The sequence below is a fragment of the Eublepharis macularius genome, chromosome 17 (assembly GCF_028583425.1).
Source record: "Eublepharis macularius isolate TG4126 chromosome 17, MPM_Emac_v1.0, whole genome shotgun sequence".
Classification (NCBI taxonomy): domain Eukaryota; kingdom Metazoa; phylum Chordata; class Lepidosauria; order Squamata; family Eublepharidae; genus Eublepharis; species Eublepharis macularius.
Window position 1 is genome coordinate 27,046,768 of NC_072806.1, and position 15,429 is coordinate 27,062,196.

The 15,429-nt window shown below is 42.3% G+C and overlaps 1 protein-coding gene across 2 annotated transcripts; it reads left to right on the top strand.

The window, feature by feature from the left end:
* The first annotated feature begins 1,355 nt into the window (after positions 1-1,355).
* CRK (CRK proto-oncogene, adaptor protein) lies at positions 1,356-9,404 on the top strand. Of its 2 annotated transcripts, none has more exons than XM_055001668.1 (3): positions 1,356-1,647; positions 3,806-4,341; positions 5,933-9,404. In XM_055001668.1, exons 1-3 carry the CDS (start codon positions 1,440-1,442, stop codon positions 6,068-6,070), a joined length of 882 nt encoding a protein of 293 aa, XP_054857643.1. In that variant the 5' UTR covers positions 1,356-1,439; the 3' UTR covers positions 6,071-9,404. The 2 variants fall into 2 exon arrangements, with proteins under 2 accessions (XP_054857643.1, XP_054857644.1); XM_055001669.1 differs by having other exon boundaries at positions 3,806-4,171.
* The last annotated feature ends 6,025 nt before the right edge of the window (positions 9,405-15,429 follow it).

Here is a 15,429-nt window from a genome sequence, read left to right on the forward strand (position 1 = left end):
ATTTATTCTTTTATAGTACATCTTTCTCACTTAGCCTCAAGGCAGACAATGCAATCAACACCTAGGACATTCAATGAACAATACAAAGGGTATGGGTTGCAAAAATTCAAAAATAAGCATATTGAAAACCAGCATGCTGCCAACTAAATAAATTTAGTCTTTGTAACTTAAATGATGTGACTGTTTTCTATAAAGATGTTGAAAAGAGGCGGGGGGGGGGGGGAGAGACAAGCAACTAGGTGCGTAATGTGGCTACTTTCCTCCTTTTAGCACCTACAAGGCTAAGAAACACTTCTGCTCAAGCCATTCAGAACATTTGGAACTCCTGGCACGAGGGGGAGCTGCGTCCGCCTTTGAAGGGGTACTTCCAATTATCTCCTTTCCTTTGTAGGTATCCTTTGTCTATGGAATCTCTTTACTTGAATCCAAAGCAGTTTATATACACAAAAGGAGGTCTGCTCAAAGGTAAGTCCCATTTTATCCAATGGGGACTCACTCCCAGAAAAGACTGCAGCCAGAGTGACTAAGGGAGCAAGATCTACTCCGAAGCAACTCCCATTGTATTCAGTGGGTCTGATTCCTATGGCCAAGCGAGGAAAGGTAATTGCTCTTATATACTGAGCTTATATACCGCTTTTATGGACAGAGCACAGCCACACTCAGAGCAGTGAACAAAGTCAATGTTATTATTATCCCCACAATTAGGGTTGCCACCTCCAAGTTGGGAAATTCCTGGAGATCTGGGGGGTGGGGGGTGAAACCTGGAGAAACCTGGAGAAAGTGGGGTTTGGGGAGGAAAAGGACCTTGGCATGGCATAATTCCATAGAGTCCACACCCCAAACTAGCCATTTTCTCCAGGTGAACTGATCTCTGTGGCCTGGAGACCTGTTGTAATTCCGGGAGATCTCCAGCGACTACCTGGAGGCTAACAACCCTACCCACAATACAGCTGGGGAGGTGGTGCTGAGAGGAGTGGCTTACCCAAGGCCACATGCTGAGCTCATGGCAGTACAGGCAGTCGAACAAGCAGAGTGCTGATTCACAGCCCAACCACCACTCAACCACTGTCCCTGCCCTACCTCGCAGGGCCGATGTGAAGTTCTACCTCAGCACCACTTTTCCAGCCCACCACTCCCGACAGCTGTGTGAATACCCCACTCTTCCTCAACGCCCTCATCCCTCCCTGCGGAGTAGGCCGCTCCCAGCTGCGTTCAAGCCCCGGATGTCTCCATCCCGTCCCCTCAGTCGCTGGACCGAGAGCGGTTCGGAAGTGGCCAGGAAGTCCCGCCTGTAGGAGCCGGAAGGGACTGCGCCGGTCACTTCCGTGCCCCGCGGCGTCACTTCCGGGCGGCGAGGCGCGGCGGCCGCCATCTTGAGCGGCTGGAGGGCGCGGGAGGAAGCGGTGCCGGGCCGGCGGCCTCCCCCCGTCGGTCTCCCCATGGCCGGGCAGTTCGACGCCGAAGACCAGGCGAGCTGGTACTGGGGGCGGCTGAGCCGCGCCGAGGCGGTGGCGCTCCTGCACGGGCAGCGCCACGGCACTTTCCTGGTGCGGGACTCGGGCACCATCCCCGGCGACTTCGTCCTCTCCGTCTCCGAGAGCTCGCGCGTCTCCCACTACATCGTCAACAGCGGCGGCGGCGGCCCGGGTGAGTGTCGCGGGGGTGCGGAAGGGCTGGCCGCGTCCCTGGGCGAGGGTCCCTCGCGGGGCCTCTCCCCGCCCGCCCGCCCGGCCTGCAGGAGTGGCCGGCCCTCGCCGCCGCTTCTCGCCCCCGCGGGCGCCCGGTTCAGCCGCGAGCGAAGGCGGGCGTTGCTCGGTGGGGGTGAGGCAGGAGCTGCCCGGCTCCCGGGCAGAGCGAGGCGCGTCGGGTCGGGCGGAGTCCGGTGGGGTGGGGCTGGCCTGCATGGGCCACCCAGGCGGAGAGAGAGGCCCCGTCCACGCCCGCCCCCTCGGCCACTCTGAACGCATTTTTCCCCCGCTCTGTGGCGGAGGGAGGCCGCTTTTAGCAGAAGGCAAAATATTTAGGTCATTTGGCGTTCCTGATGGGAGTTGCCCTGTACTCCTCATCTGAAAAATTCATCCTCTGTGGGGTTTACTGGTTGGTTTCCTCCCTAGCGTGTATTATCTTTAGGTATATTAATAAACTCCATCAGTCATTGCAGTTTAGCACATGCAAACATAAACTCTTTTTGCCGGTACTGTGGTAAGAACATCTTAAAATGCCTTAAAATGTTCAGTATCCTAAAGTGCCTAAGCCAGATGCTTCCACTGGATCAACACACTAGGCATTAAGTCCATACATTTTCCCCTGAAGCTGCTAGTGTTCAGAAGTACATTGCAACCTGATGATGATGATGATAATAACAACATTCGATTTATATACCGCCTTTCAGGGTGACTTAACACCCATTCAGAGCAGTTTACAAACTATGTCACTATTATCCCCACAACCAAACACCCTGTGAGGTGGGTGGGGCTGAGAGAGCTAGAAGCTGTGACTGACCCAAGGTCACCCAGCTGGCTTCAAGTGGAGGAGTGGGGAATCAAACCCAGCTCTCCAGATTAGAGTCCCACGCTCTTAACCACTACACCAAACTGCTAACCTGTTAGCCCTTATTGCATCTTGTCATAGTGAGTTCTACAAGTTAAGCATGAATTGCATGAAGAGCTACATCCTTTTGTAAGTCCTGAATCTACTGCCCACCAATTTCATTGTCATACTCTGGAGAGGGAGGGAAAATTATCAAGGCCATACATAACTTTATAAACTAATCCTCCCATCAAAAGCACCAAAATGCCCTCCAGAGAAGTAGATGAGTAGGAACATGTTACCCCAGCGTTTCATCATCTGCACTAACATTGTCTCTAATATTCTGCCACTGAAGCTGTACATGTTATATTATACAGACCTTATTAGTGGTATCCTGCAAAAAAAAGGGGTTGCACTTCAATGTAAAAGTTTTCAACCGGCTATTTTCTGAAAACATTGCAAATCGTGGTTTGGTGGCTTTGGCTAAGATGCTGTAGAGAGCAGGCAACCCATGGGCTGTATGGGACACACCCTTTTACATGAAATTACAGCTGGTAGAAAGTTTGGATGGAGTTGCTCCCGTTTTTACAGTCACAACACAAAATGCAGGTTTTAACATTTAAAACCATCACTTGTGTGTGTCTGCCAATTGGGGGGGGGGTGCTTTTTCCATTTGAACCCCTTAAGATCATAAAGGTAGGCCCACCCTTGTGCTTCTCTTGTGCAGTGGCAAGAGTAAGGAACGGGATCTGTTCACTAGGACTCAGGAATTCCCAATGCCCAGAGGAACTTGCAGCCACGTTCCTCCTTGTTTGTACAAAGCAGGCCAAAGTCATCTTTGTGTAATTAGACACTGTAAGACTGCAGTGTTTGTATCATTTATTTTACAGTGTTCCCATTATGATATCCTTCTGGTCATAATTACCATCAGAGGCTTGGCTCTCAGGACTTTAAATTCTGTACTCGTGAGAAGCAGGACTAAAACATTCACTGAGCAATTGGAACTAATATTGGGAATGAAGGGGGAGGGATTGGGAAGATTTTTTTTTGTCTTACTGTAAACTGATTTGAGCAATGAGAGAAAGCAGTATAAATATGTAGTAAATAAATATTTAAGCTTATATTGCTTTGATCTTATGTTTTAAACATGAGAAACAATCCTGATTTTTACAGCCATGTATGGAATATAATTTTTATGTCGTCTATTTTATGCATCTATCTTGCCGTATTTTTAGCGTGTTTTCTTGAGTAATTTGTGGTTCCCCCTCCTCCTCAGGGTTGAATCCTCCTAAATTCCGAATCGGCGATCAAGAGTTTGAGTCACTACCAGCTTTATTGGAATTCTACAAAATACACTACTTGGACACTACAACCTTGATAGAACCTGTTTCAAAATCTAGGCATAACAGTGATGTGCTGGTGAGGCAGGAAGAAGCTGAGTACGTGCGTGCTCTTTTTGACTTTAATGGCAATGATGATGAAGACCTTCCATTTAAAAAAGGTGACATACTGAGAATCTGGGAGAAGCCTGAAGAGCAGTGGTGGAATGCCGAAGACAGTGAAGGAAAGCGAGGGATGATACCTGTTCCATACGTTGAGAAGTATAGACCGCCCTCTACTTCAGTACCTGCTCCAGTTGGAGGTAACCAGGATAGTTCCCACCCACAGCCAATGGGTGGGCCGGAGCCAGGTCCCTATGCCCAGCCCAGCATCAACACTCCGCTCCCCAACCTCCAGAATGGCCCAATTTTTGCCCGGGTTATCCAGAAGCGGGTCCCCAATGCCTACGACAAGACTGCCTTGGCTTTGGAGGTACATAATGGGCAAAATGTAGTGAGAAGAGATTTGTTCACAGGTTTTTGTCTTTCTAATTCCTGCCATTCACAACGGGTTAGGGATCCTCTTGCAGTTAATGGAAATTAGTAATTCAGGCTTTGTTTTTAAAAATGTGTTCGAGAAGCAAGAATGGGGCTTTGGGGCATAATTCCTATCCTGTTTACAAGCATTGTGCATAGCAGAGCCTCGTCCCCTTATCTTCTCTTTTGTCATCTGTAGTGTTTGATGTAACTCTTATTTGTATGATTGGGGGGGGGGAGGTTGGATGCGTGGGCGTATTCTGTCCTGTCTCCAGTTCCAAGATGTAGATGTTACTTTTCCATTCTATTCACATTTAATTGACACTTTGTATTTTCAAATGAACTTCATCGCCCCACCTCCCTCCCCCACTAGAATTGTGTTGTTCTCTGATGTGAGCTGATTCAGTCCAGCTTGAGTGCTTCCAGAAAAGGCAGAGGCACCCCCTTTGTTGGGCTTCTGATTCCAGTAACAATCTTTTGGTGTACTACTTTGATCGTGCTTGCGAGCAGCTCCGCTCTCCCTGAGTATCCAGGTATTATTACTGCAGCTGATGTTATTGCATGCCCCAAGCATGTTTGTGAAAGTGCAGTTTGTCTGCAGCCGAGAAGCAAATCTGCTTGTGTTGTCTGCCTCATACTGGCAAGGTTGTACAAAATGGAGACTGTGACATTTGCCCATCATTATCCCAGGGCCATGGTAAGAATCGGCAACTTGGTGCCTTAGAACTATTTCAAACCCCAGCGTTTATTTTTCAGGCTCTTTAAAGTAAGGTGCAAGGATTGGTATAGTCTTGAATGTTCCCCCCTCCCCTTACCACATCACATTTCTAGGGAAGAGAATAATATGTCTGTTCTATGCTCTTAACTAGGCTATTATAGCCCCAGTATATGAGTTTATTGCAGTAAATTAATAGAATATAGGCCACTGAGTGAAAGGGTGTGAGAGTAGCTTGTAGGAGCCCCTGAGTCCTTTTAAGTAGTAGCGTAGGTTTGCAAAATAAAATAGCACTAGTGGCCTTTGTCTAGACTCAGGTGAATAGGCCCAGAGCAATTCATTATAAGGAAGGGAATCGCGAGCTGCTGTCCTCCCCTGCTGGCCCGAGTAGCCTGGCATGTTGTCACTTGGATGTTTTAAATCATATTCTGTCTTGAGAGATCATTGGTTTAACAAAGGCACTGAAATGAACTGCTTTGAACGCCGTATCTTTTTCGTGTTGAGAATGTGGGCTGTTTGTTAAAGGGGTTTATACCTGCAAACTTGACAGAGGTTCCAAATGGTTTCACTGGCTTTTTGAACAGCAATACGGACCTGAGAGAGAGCCTATCATTGATGTGGCAAGCAGCTGTTTTTGCCACATCAGGAAAGCCGGTTTGCAGCGTTGAAAGAGCCATGCCAAGAGTAAGGCCCCACCTCTTAACCAGTTTCTCACCCCCTTTCTGCTGCTTTTGATGCCTTTTGTGTGGAACGTGGCCATGCTTGAATAGCAGTTCAGAGAATTACGGAGTCATCTGTAGTGTTAACTGCTGCATTTCTTCTTGTTCTGCAGGTCGGAGAGCTAGTAAAAGTCACAAAGATTAACATGAGTGGCCAGTGGGAAGGAGAGTGCAGTGGCCGACGAGGTCACTTCCCATTCACCCACGTCCGGCTGCTCGATCAACAGAATCCAGAGGAAGATTTCAGCTGAGTACGGCTCAACTGCTCCGCTTACAGATGGGAATAAACACACAGTGTTTTACTGCCGCTGCAATATAGACAGTTCTTCTGTCTATCAAATGCTTCAACAAGTATCCTGATATGCATAAAAGCTCCCCAGGACCAAACACCACCATTCCTTAAACAAGACTTAAATCTTCAGGATACCCAATTCTGCGGCTTCAAAGACATCGCATTCCCATGCAATAGAATACGAGAGCTATGGTGGATTCTTGTTTCTGGTTTTCGCTGATCCCATAACTACTTCTGTAGGCAGAAAACCGGAATGGTTAGTAGGACACTTGCAAGTTGCTAACCCTGGAGCTTCCCTTCTTTGGATTAGACTTCTATTGTAATGTCTGTTATAACTGCTTATTGCATAAGTAAACTGCAGAGTGCAGGTAATCTTTTTTTACATAATACTGGGATTAGCTACAGCATTACTACTTCCATATGAATGGATACAGACAAATCCGGTTCTCCAGAGTGAAAGTTCTAGAAAGGGCCCCCAGTACTGTCATAGCTAGTCACTGATTTAATTTGAGGTAACTTCTATGTGGAGTGTTAAACCTCCCATTTAGTGCAGAGAACTATGTTCATTGCACTTTATTCATTAATATGTAGCGGTAAGAGTAGCTAAATCTGCTACCAAGCTCAGCACTACACTCCAAAGGTAACATTAACCACTGTAGGCAAGAGAGCGCCTGAAAATCTTGTAAAGTATTCTTGTTCGTTCAGTATAGTGCAGGGGTCCCCAACCTTTTTTGAGCCTGTGGGCACCTTTGGAATTCTAATACAGGGTGGTGGGTGCAAGCACAAAATGGCTGCTGCAGGAGGTGGAGCCAATCGCAAAACGTAAGGAGCGAGATTATGTATAACTCTAATGGTAACCCAGCAATATTTCAAGCGGGAGCTCTGCTTAATAGTATGCCTTTTTAAATGAAAATATTGTTTAAAAATATTTTCTTTTATGCACACAGCTTACCTTCAGTCACATTGTGCTGCGGTGGCAGTTGTTGCTAAAGCAACGTTTTTAAAGATCTGCTCAGCCAATCAGATTTCTAATAGCTAATCAGAAACCCTGCAGGGCAAAAGCCCCATCTGGTCCCAGCCACTTTCTTAAGCGTTTGGCGGGCACTAGAAAAGGTGCTGGCAGTCACCATGGTGCCCATGGACACCGTGTTGGGGACCTCTGATATATTGTGACAAATGTCACCAGCATAAACTGAAAAACTTTTTTTTCTTTTAGAATTGGTATCTGGAACTGTTCTGTTTCCATCTGTTAAGCATTAAAATGGTGGCTTCATGAAGATTTTATTTTTAATAAACGAATGGAAATCCTTAAGTGCTTCTGGACTGATTCTAAGACATTTCATGGTTCACAAAAAAAAAATGGAGCACTTTATAGCTTCCGTTAGTCACTCCTCGAACATCCATCTTTTTGTATTACTACTTGCCAGGCTGCTTATGAACAATTTGGTTTTAACAGAAAGCAAGACACCCCCATCTAAAGTCAACCGTCCCTTACATGGCATATTTGCCAAAACATGCCAAACAAGACACGTGTGACCACAGTGGTTTGCAGCTACATGTGTGATGTTTGTAAAAAGGCTTTCCCTTTGAGTGATAAAAGAATTAAAATGCTGTTTGGATTCTCACATAGACATCATTCTGTCATTCTTGTATAAGTTAAGGGGTAGAAAAGCTGTTTCCTGTTGGGGATAACATGGTTGTCATGCTGAGGTCCGCAAAACTTATGGTAGCTAGTTAATTCAGGGCTGCAGCATGCTAACTATGATGTTCTTTGACTTTTACTCAAATGTAGCTGCATTAACTTAAGAGGCCTGTTGATAGTGCTAGTCCCTGTTAGCAAACTGGATTCTGACAGTGTCATAACAACTTTGGGCAAAATGCATTACTGGTTTTGCTCTAGCTATGGCTGGAAAGTGAAGTATGTTCTAAGCGCTGAGCATGCCTGTTGAACAGTCTTCATTTTTCCAATTTCTTTCATGTACTCTTTTTTCATTTGCATGGGTGGGATTAAACCATTACAGGGAATTTATAATTGCAACCTGCTGGTCTCTGAGTATACCAATTTCTCTGACTTGTTTTTCCATTTTGCTGAAGTGCAACACATTAAGGCAGCAGAAATTTCCATTTTCAGTTGCTTCATAATACATTCTTCATATCCGCACTTCTTTCACCCAAACCTTTAACATAATGTCCTGTTAAAAACACTTGCAGCATTAATTCCAATGTATGAGATTTTAACTACATCAGATTTTAATATGAAAAGGGTGTGTTAATTAAGGCTCCATGAGATAACTTATGTATGTTGTCAAAGGTACTGCATTTAGAATTTTATTATGAAACACAAAGTGCTGGATACAGAGCTTTACAAATTCATCTACAATTCTATAAACAAGTAATATAGGGGATACTAAATTCAATTCACCATCCTAGCCATAATATTCTGTTTATCAAACTTACCTAACTTTTTACCATGCAACATACAGGTTGGTATCCAATTTTCTTTTTACTGAATAAATTTTTATTTTAAAAATTGAAACAATGTGCTGTATTTAATTCAAAAACAGACACATCACTGTTCATTTCTGCTTAGAATATATATATTCACCACTTTCCTCCACAATGGGCACTCAAAGTAGTTTACAACATCATTCTCTCCACCTCCAACTATCATCTTGGCAGGATAAAGAATATCAGAGAAGCTGTGGCTGCTTTGTAGCATGGGAGAAAGACCCTTCTGTTCACCAGTGTGACAGTGGTGAAGCTGGAAGTGGAAATTAAGTAAATCTGTGTTCCTCAGGTGATGGGGAAAGTCTTCATTTGTTTAAAAACGATTGAATAAATTCAATCTGGACAGAATTAGAGTCTCTCATAACCACAGTAAAGCTCCTTTCTTGTAAATGGGTAGCGAGGTCAATAATTTATTTGTTCTAGAGCTAGGGAAAGCAGGGTTTCTAACAGGACGCAGAATACTTGGCTACTGTTTTGCTTAATGCATATTAGTGTTAATGTTCATGAAGATGATTATGTGCATGTTTTCTCTTATCCTTTTCAATCAAGCTTACCTTTGGATACTGAAACCTACGGTTCAATTTCATCGGTTAGAATTAATACTCCATATGTGTTTAGACATTTTAATAGCATGTCCCATTAAGGGTCGGGGGTGAAAGATAGCAAGAAAACCAGCAAAAATGTGAGTGGTAAACGTTTACACAACACTATCTACCTTCTTGCCCGTCTCTGAAGCATGTATTCGACATGTTCATTATGCGTCAAATAAAAATTACAAAAACAGACTTGCTGACTCGTTCCCTTAAACAGTCAAAGTTTAAGTATGGCATATGTAGCCGAACGATTCTAAAGATACCCTGCTCTGTCTTTACATTGATTGGATTTGAGGATTAGTTGTCTTAAAGTTAATACTTAACTTTATTTAAGACGATAACTAATCCTCTCATTCAAGAGATGTAAAATTTCCCTATACTAAGAGATTTATATCTGTTGTCATTTTAGCATATAAACTTAATTTTCACGAGGATCCAATATTTTTTTTTTCATGTTGCTCTTACAGTTGGTTTCAGACTGATTAATCGATGTGATTTATCCACTTTAGACCCCTAGCATTGGACACTGGTCTGAAAATGCAGATTTTGATGTTGGCTTTTGCATAGGTGCTTGTATTCTTTGTGTTTGTCTTAAACTACATATGCCCTTCTATAATGATATCATTCGATTTATATACCACCCTTCAGGATGACTTAACACCCACTCAGAGCAGTTTGTTGTTATCCCCGCAACAAAACACCCCGTGAGGTGGGGGGGCGGGCTGAGAGAGCTCCTAGAAGCTGTGACTGACCCAAGGTCACCCAGCTGGCTTCAAGTGGAGGAGCAGGAATCAAACCCAGTTCCCCAGATTAGAATCCCGTGCTCTTAACCACTACACCAAACTGTCTCTCTAGTGGCTTCTGCAATAGGCTGTGCCACTGAATCACAAAGAAGAGCTGCCTTCCATCTTTTGATGGGGGCAGAGGGGTAAGCAGCTGCTCTGGTCCATAGCTTTAATCCAAACACAAAATCCTGTAATGTCTTTTAAGACCAGCCAATATAGCACAACACAATGTTGCTTGTATAATGTGCCATATGATTTTGTCTTTAAAGGTGTTATATGGCTTTTGTTTTTTAATCTTCCATTTAAGTTATTTTGGTTTACTGTTACAATCAGTAATAGGTCCATAGTCTTAGAAATGCAACTGCCCTTCCCTGATCTCCCAGCTCCTGTGCCTCCAGCTCATACAGTACTCTAATGGTAGAAAGGGCATTGTATTGGCATGTAGGGCGCCCAACCCTAGTGGAGTCTGGAGTTCTTCTGTAATGACATTTGATTCCCAGACTATAGAGATCAGCATATGGAAGGGAATAGCTGCTTCAGAGAGTAGACTATATAGTATACCACAGAGTGTAGGAGACATGGACATCCTAGAGTGGTTACAGTAGGCGAATGCTTTAGGATTTCATTTCTCCCATGGTGTACAATAGAGACTAGGAGAAATTGATAGTCACCTGTAAAGATACTAGAGGCAGGTAGGGATTGGAAAAGGGCTCTCAAAAACAGCAGATTTGTTTACCTGTTGAAGAGAAGCAGCTTCAGTTTTCTTCTCACTACAGGAAAGCTTTATTACACTGCTAGTGTTTTCTTTTGCGGGAAGTTTTTCCAGTTAAAGGCCTACATTTGCAAAACGATGTATCAGAGGGAGACAATAATTGCTGTTTTGGCAGCTGTTCTGCATTCATTCTCATGTATATTTCTACCATTATTCAGGTCATGTAAAGAATTGGAGGCTGCTTACTTACTCGTTGTTTAACATGCAATACAGTGTATATTTCCTGGGAATAAAGTTTTACTGAAATCACTGGGATTTGCTTCTGAGTAAACAAAGATACATAAGATTGGTCAGGTTGTAAATGTGAGGTTGCAAAGGAAATGTTCTGCTATGGTAATGAAATAGAAGTTGGGATGAAAATGATAGTTGTATATAATTGAGGTGACAGCAAACTCAAATTCGATGGAAATAGAAAGTTTAGGGCCTTTGTTGCAGGCAATTATACCAGCACAAATATTTAGGATTAAAGGAAGAGTTTAGCATAATGCATGCATACAGAAATCTACAAGTGATGTAAGCTGGAAGAAAATAGGGTAAAGTGATGTGAGGCAGAAAGTTGAAAATTTGGACGTTTGTGAGGAAGGGAGTGACCTCACAAGAAACTGGAGTTTGATGCATTGACTTTTGAACACAGGACACAGCATGCCATCTCGACTGTTCTCCTTCACCTCCCCAGGCCCCACTCTAAAATATTCAGGAATGTTCCAACCTGGAATGGGCAAGAGGATCTATTACCAGTTCAACTGGTCTGTTTTATTACCCATTCCATGAAATCTGATGTGTCACCTATGCCCTACTGATAATCAAGGATGGTAACTGCTCTGCCTTCATCCAAAGCAAGTAGCTCTACTGCAGTTCAAAGACAATGGAGTGGGAAATAAACGGAGGAAAAAAGGTGTCGGCTGCCATTGAATGTGGGGTATGTGTCTTGAACGCTTGGAGATTGCTGCCGTAAGACTTGCCGTTCTCAATGTATGGATTTGCCTAACCTTTTTTTACTGAAAAGTGAATTGAACTAGAAAAATTGTTTTAGATTTTTTTTCCCTGTGAGCTGTGGCAAAACAGCTAAGATTCTGTGTGAGTTATCAAATATATAAGTAAATAACAGTTCTGTGCAGGAAGGTAATGTTGAAATAGGAAATTGTAAAATTATGGGGTAAGTAAAGCTTCAGAGAGTGTGGGCCTCTGTGTAGTCAAGTAGTGGTGCTGATATTTAGCTACTCTTATCAAAGGAGTGGTTTCCTCTGAGATTTTCCCTAAGTCATCTATATGGCACGGGATTGGTTAATATATGATTTAACCACTTTCATTGGCCTTTGGCATGGATCCAGTTAGATGAAAGCCTAAAACACAGTAAGGTTTAATTGCTAGAAGGGTATGGAAGAAAAAAGGCCAGATCCAAACTACTCAGAGTTTGATAAGACAGGCATGGTTAGTTGGTGAGTCATGCGAGGAGTTGGTGGAGGCAACAGAAAGCTGGAAAAGTGGAAGAGCTGCCTGAAGGAAGAAGCCGGTAATTCAGGAACACTGAAGCGGGACAGAATAAAATTAACTGTGGATTCTTCCAAGTGTCCTTATTCAAGCATGTTTGTGAGCAGTCCTGCCCAAGAAGAAATCACTAGTTTCATACATATGCCAGTGCAGTGCCTTTAGGGAAAGGATTATGTCTCCGTGGTAGAGCACAGCATCATCACTTTAAAGGATTAGGTAGTAGGACATACAAAAGACCTCTGTCTGACTCCCTGGGGAACCCCTGCCAGTCAAATTAGGTAATACTAACTTTGATATACAAATGGTCTGCCTCGCTATAAGGTCGCTTCATGTGTTTGTACGGAACAAGCCAAGAAAAAGCCTGACACACAATGCTTCAAAGAAAAGAAAAGCAATGATAGAGCTGACTGAATGGAAGATAAAGCAAGTGATATTGGTTATTTGAATTTATTAGTGAGAACTAGCATAGGGATTGCTATCTCCTTTAGTTAACAGTAATGCTAAAGGAAACAATCAGATATTCCTGCATAACAAAGGTCCAGTTAAATAGCCTTTTAAAACACTCAGTTCTTTCATTTTGGGTCTACGTAGATAACATGTATCTAATACAGTGTACTTAACATCTATAAAGGTATTTGAGTGTTCAAATCATTTGTGTATCATTATCTTCTAATCCATGCAACAATTCTAAAAGGAACCCATCAGTATCATCCCCCATGATGGGAACTGAGGCTGAATGAGTGGCTTGCCTAATGCCACCTGAATTCATTGCAGAGAAAATTTGAACAGAGACTTAATTTATGGGTCGTGTTCTTGGCCACTATACTGCACAAGATCTCATGCAGGCTAGTTGGAATATAAGACTTCTACCATTATAAAATTATAAACTATGGGGACTCCCCTTTCCCCGCAGCTAATCTTTCTAGATTTATGGCAAACCATTGAAACTCCTCCATCTAAACGTGATTTAATTTCAACACTTCTTATAGCCGCAAAAAATATAATAGCTTTAAACTGGAACAAACTGACTCAACCATCGATTAACCTATGGTATTTGAAAATTTGGGATTATCATTGAAAAAATAACAAACAACCTACAATATTTGGATTCATCTGTCAAAAGCTCACTATTTTACGAAAAATGGCTACCCTTCTATGAGTTTATCACAGAGAAAGCATTACAGGCCTCCAGTCAACTGTATCAATCCATTTTTGACACTTAATTAGACCTTTTGCAAAATAAAAGATCGCATTGCAAACTTTATTTAACATTGATATATTTGGTTTTATCGACTTATACTCCAGAGTTAAAAAAAGAAGCTAACTTTGTAAGGGCTTCTAATACACACCTTACATACTATTTGTCCAATGCAAGGCGTATATTTACATAGTCATATTTACAGTTACTTAAGTATATAAATTGTGTTTTGTTGTTGTTACCTTTCTCTTCTTAGTATATTCTGCTATATCTATTTTTGATCCTGACACAATTGTTCTTGCTCCATCTTCCTTGTAAACTTGTAAATTTTCAAATAAAAGTTTTTTAAAAAAAATTATAAACTGATTGATCTGCATCCTGGAACATTTGGCCAATTCAGATAAAATAGAAGAGAATGCTAAGCTGCTCTGGGTCCGCACTGGGGAGAAAAGTGAGGTATAAATGAAGTAAATAATTACCTGTTGAGGTGCTACTCAATGAATGTTAAGAACATACTATCATAAACCTAAAAGTCACTGTCCTACCAAAAAAAAACCTTCAAAGGGAATATATAACATGATGTGCTGAATTAGAACTTAAGAAATTAAACATTACAGGTCATCCTGGCTTGAATGTAGATTTGGATTTCCTTACTCATTACAATCTCTAATATCAGTACAGGGCTTGCTTTTTAGAAATTTTAGTAGCCTGCTCTTAACCTGTTTTATCCATAAATTTGTTCCTAACATCAGTTAAACTTCAGATTACTTCTCTCCCTGAGTAAACTTTATCACCTTTCTTATCTATTTTTAACTGCTTATCCTGTTCTACATTCAGAGGAGTTAGCTGTGTTAGTCTGTAGTTGCAAAATAGTAGAGTCCAGTAGCACCTTTAAGACTAACCAACTTTATTGTAGCATGAGCTTTTGAGAGCCACAGCTCTCTCTTGCATCTGATGAAGAAAGCTGTGGCTCTCAAAATCTTATGCTACAATAAAGTTGGTTAGTCTTAAAGGTGCTACTGGACTCTTTACTATCCTGTTCTAGTCATCTAGACAGAGATTTTACACTTGAATGATTGAGAATGTAATTCACCCCCCCTTTCTGTCTCATCCCATCTCTCCCCTACCCCATCTTCCCTTAAAATAGAATTCTGTTTGATTTCCCTCCATATATCTGAAGAAGTGAGCTGTGACTCCCAAATAAATGTTGTTAGTCTACAAACTAACACGGCTAGCTCTTTGTAATCATCAAGACAAGTCCCACTCTGCGGACAAATGATCTCCAGTAGGAACCCTCTGTGTCCAATCCTAAAAGAACAATCCAAATTATGTTCCTTGATATCTTCTTCTGCCTTCTAGCATCTCAACAGGAGGGCGAGGTCCACTGTATCACTAAAAAGGCAAATTTCACGGCAAATTTCATCATCAGGAAAATAGGCAGAATAAAAATGCCTGTATAGTAACATCCTTATGCAAGTCCTTTGGAACATCCCCCTGTGTAATTCTTGGTACAGTGCATGTCCCTGCATCTCAAAAAAGATACTGAAGAGCTGGGAAAAGCATGAGAAAGAACTAAAATTATCATGGATTTGAAGCACCGGCCTTAAGAGAATAGGCTAACACATTTGTGGCTTTTTAGTATATAAAAAGGTGCCTCAGTGAAAAAAAGTCTACAAAACTATGCGTGGTGTAGAGAGGAAGTAAACACACCAGAACTTTTCTTCCTCTCCCGTAATACTAGAACTTGAGGTCACTATGAAATGGACAAGATATTCAAGACTTCAAAGTATTCGTTTTTATTTATTTATTTACTTTTGCCATTTATAGTCCCGCCTTTTTCACTGAGACTCAAGGCAGATTACACAGTATGAGATTAGTACAATCAGTATCAAGTACGTTTCAATACAGTATCAAGGACATTTCCATAAACAAGGCCATAGGGTAAATAGATACAAGTTTAAAAGACATAGT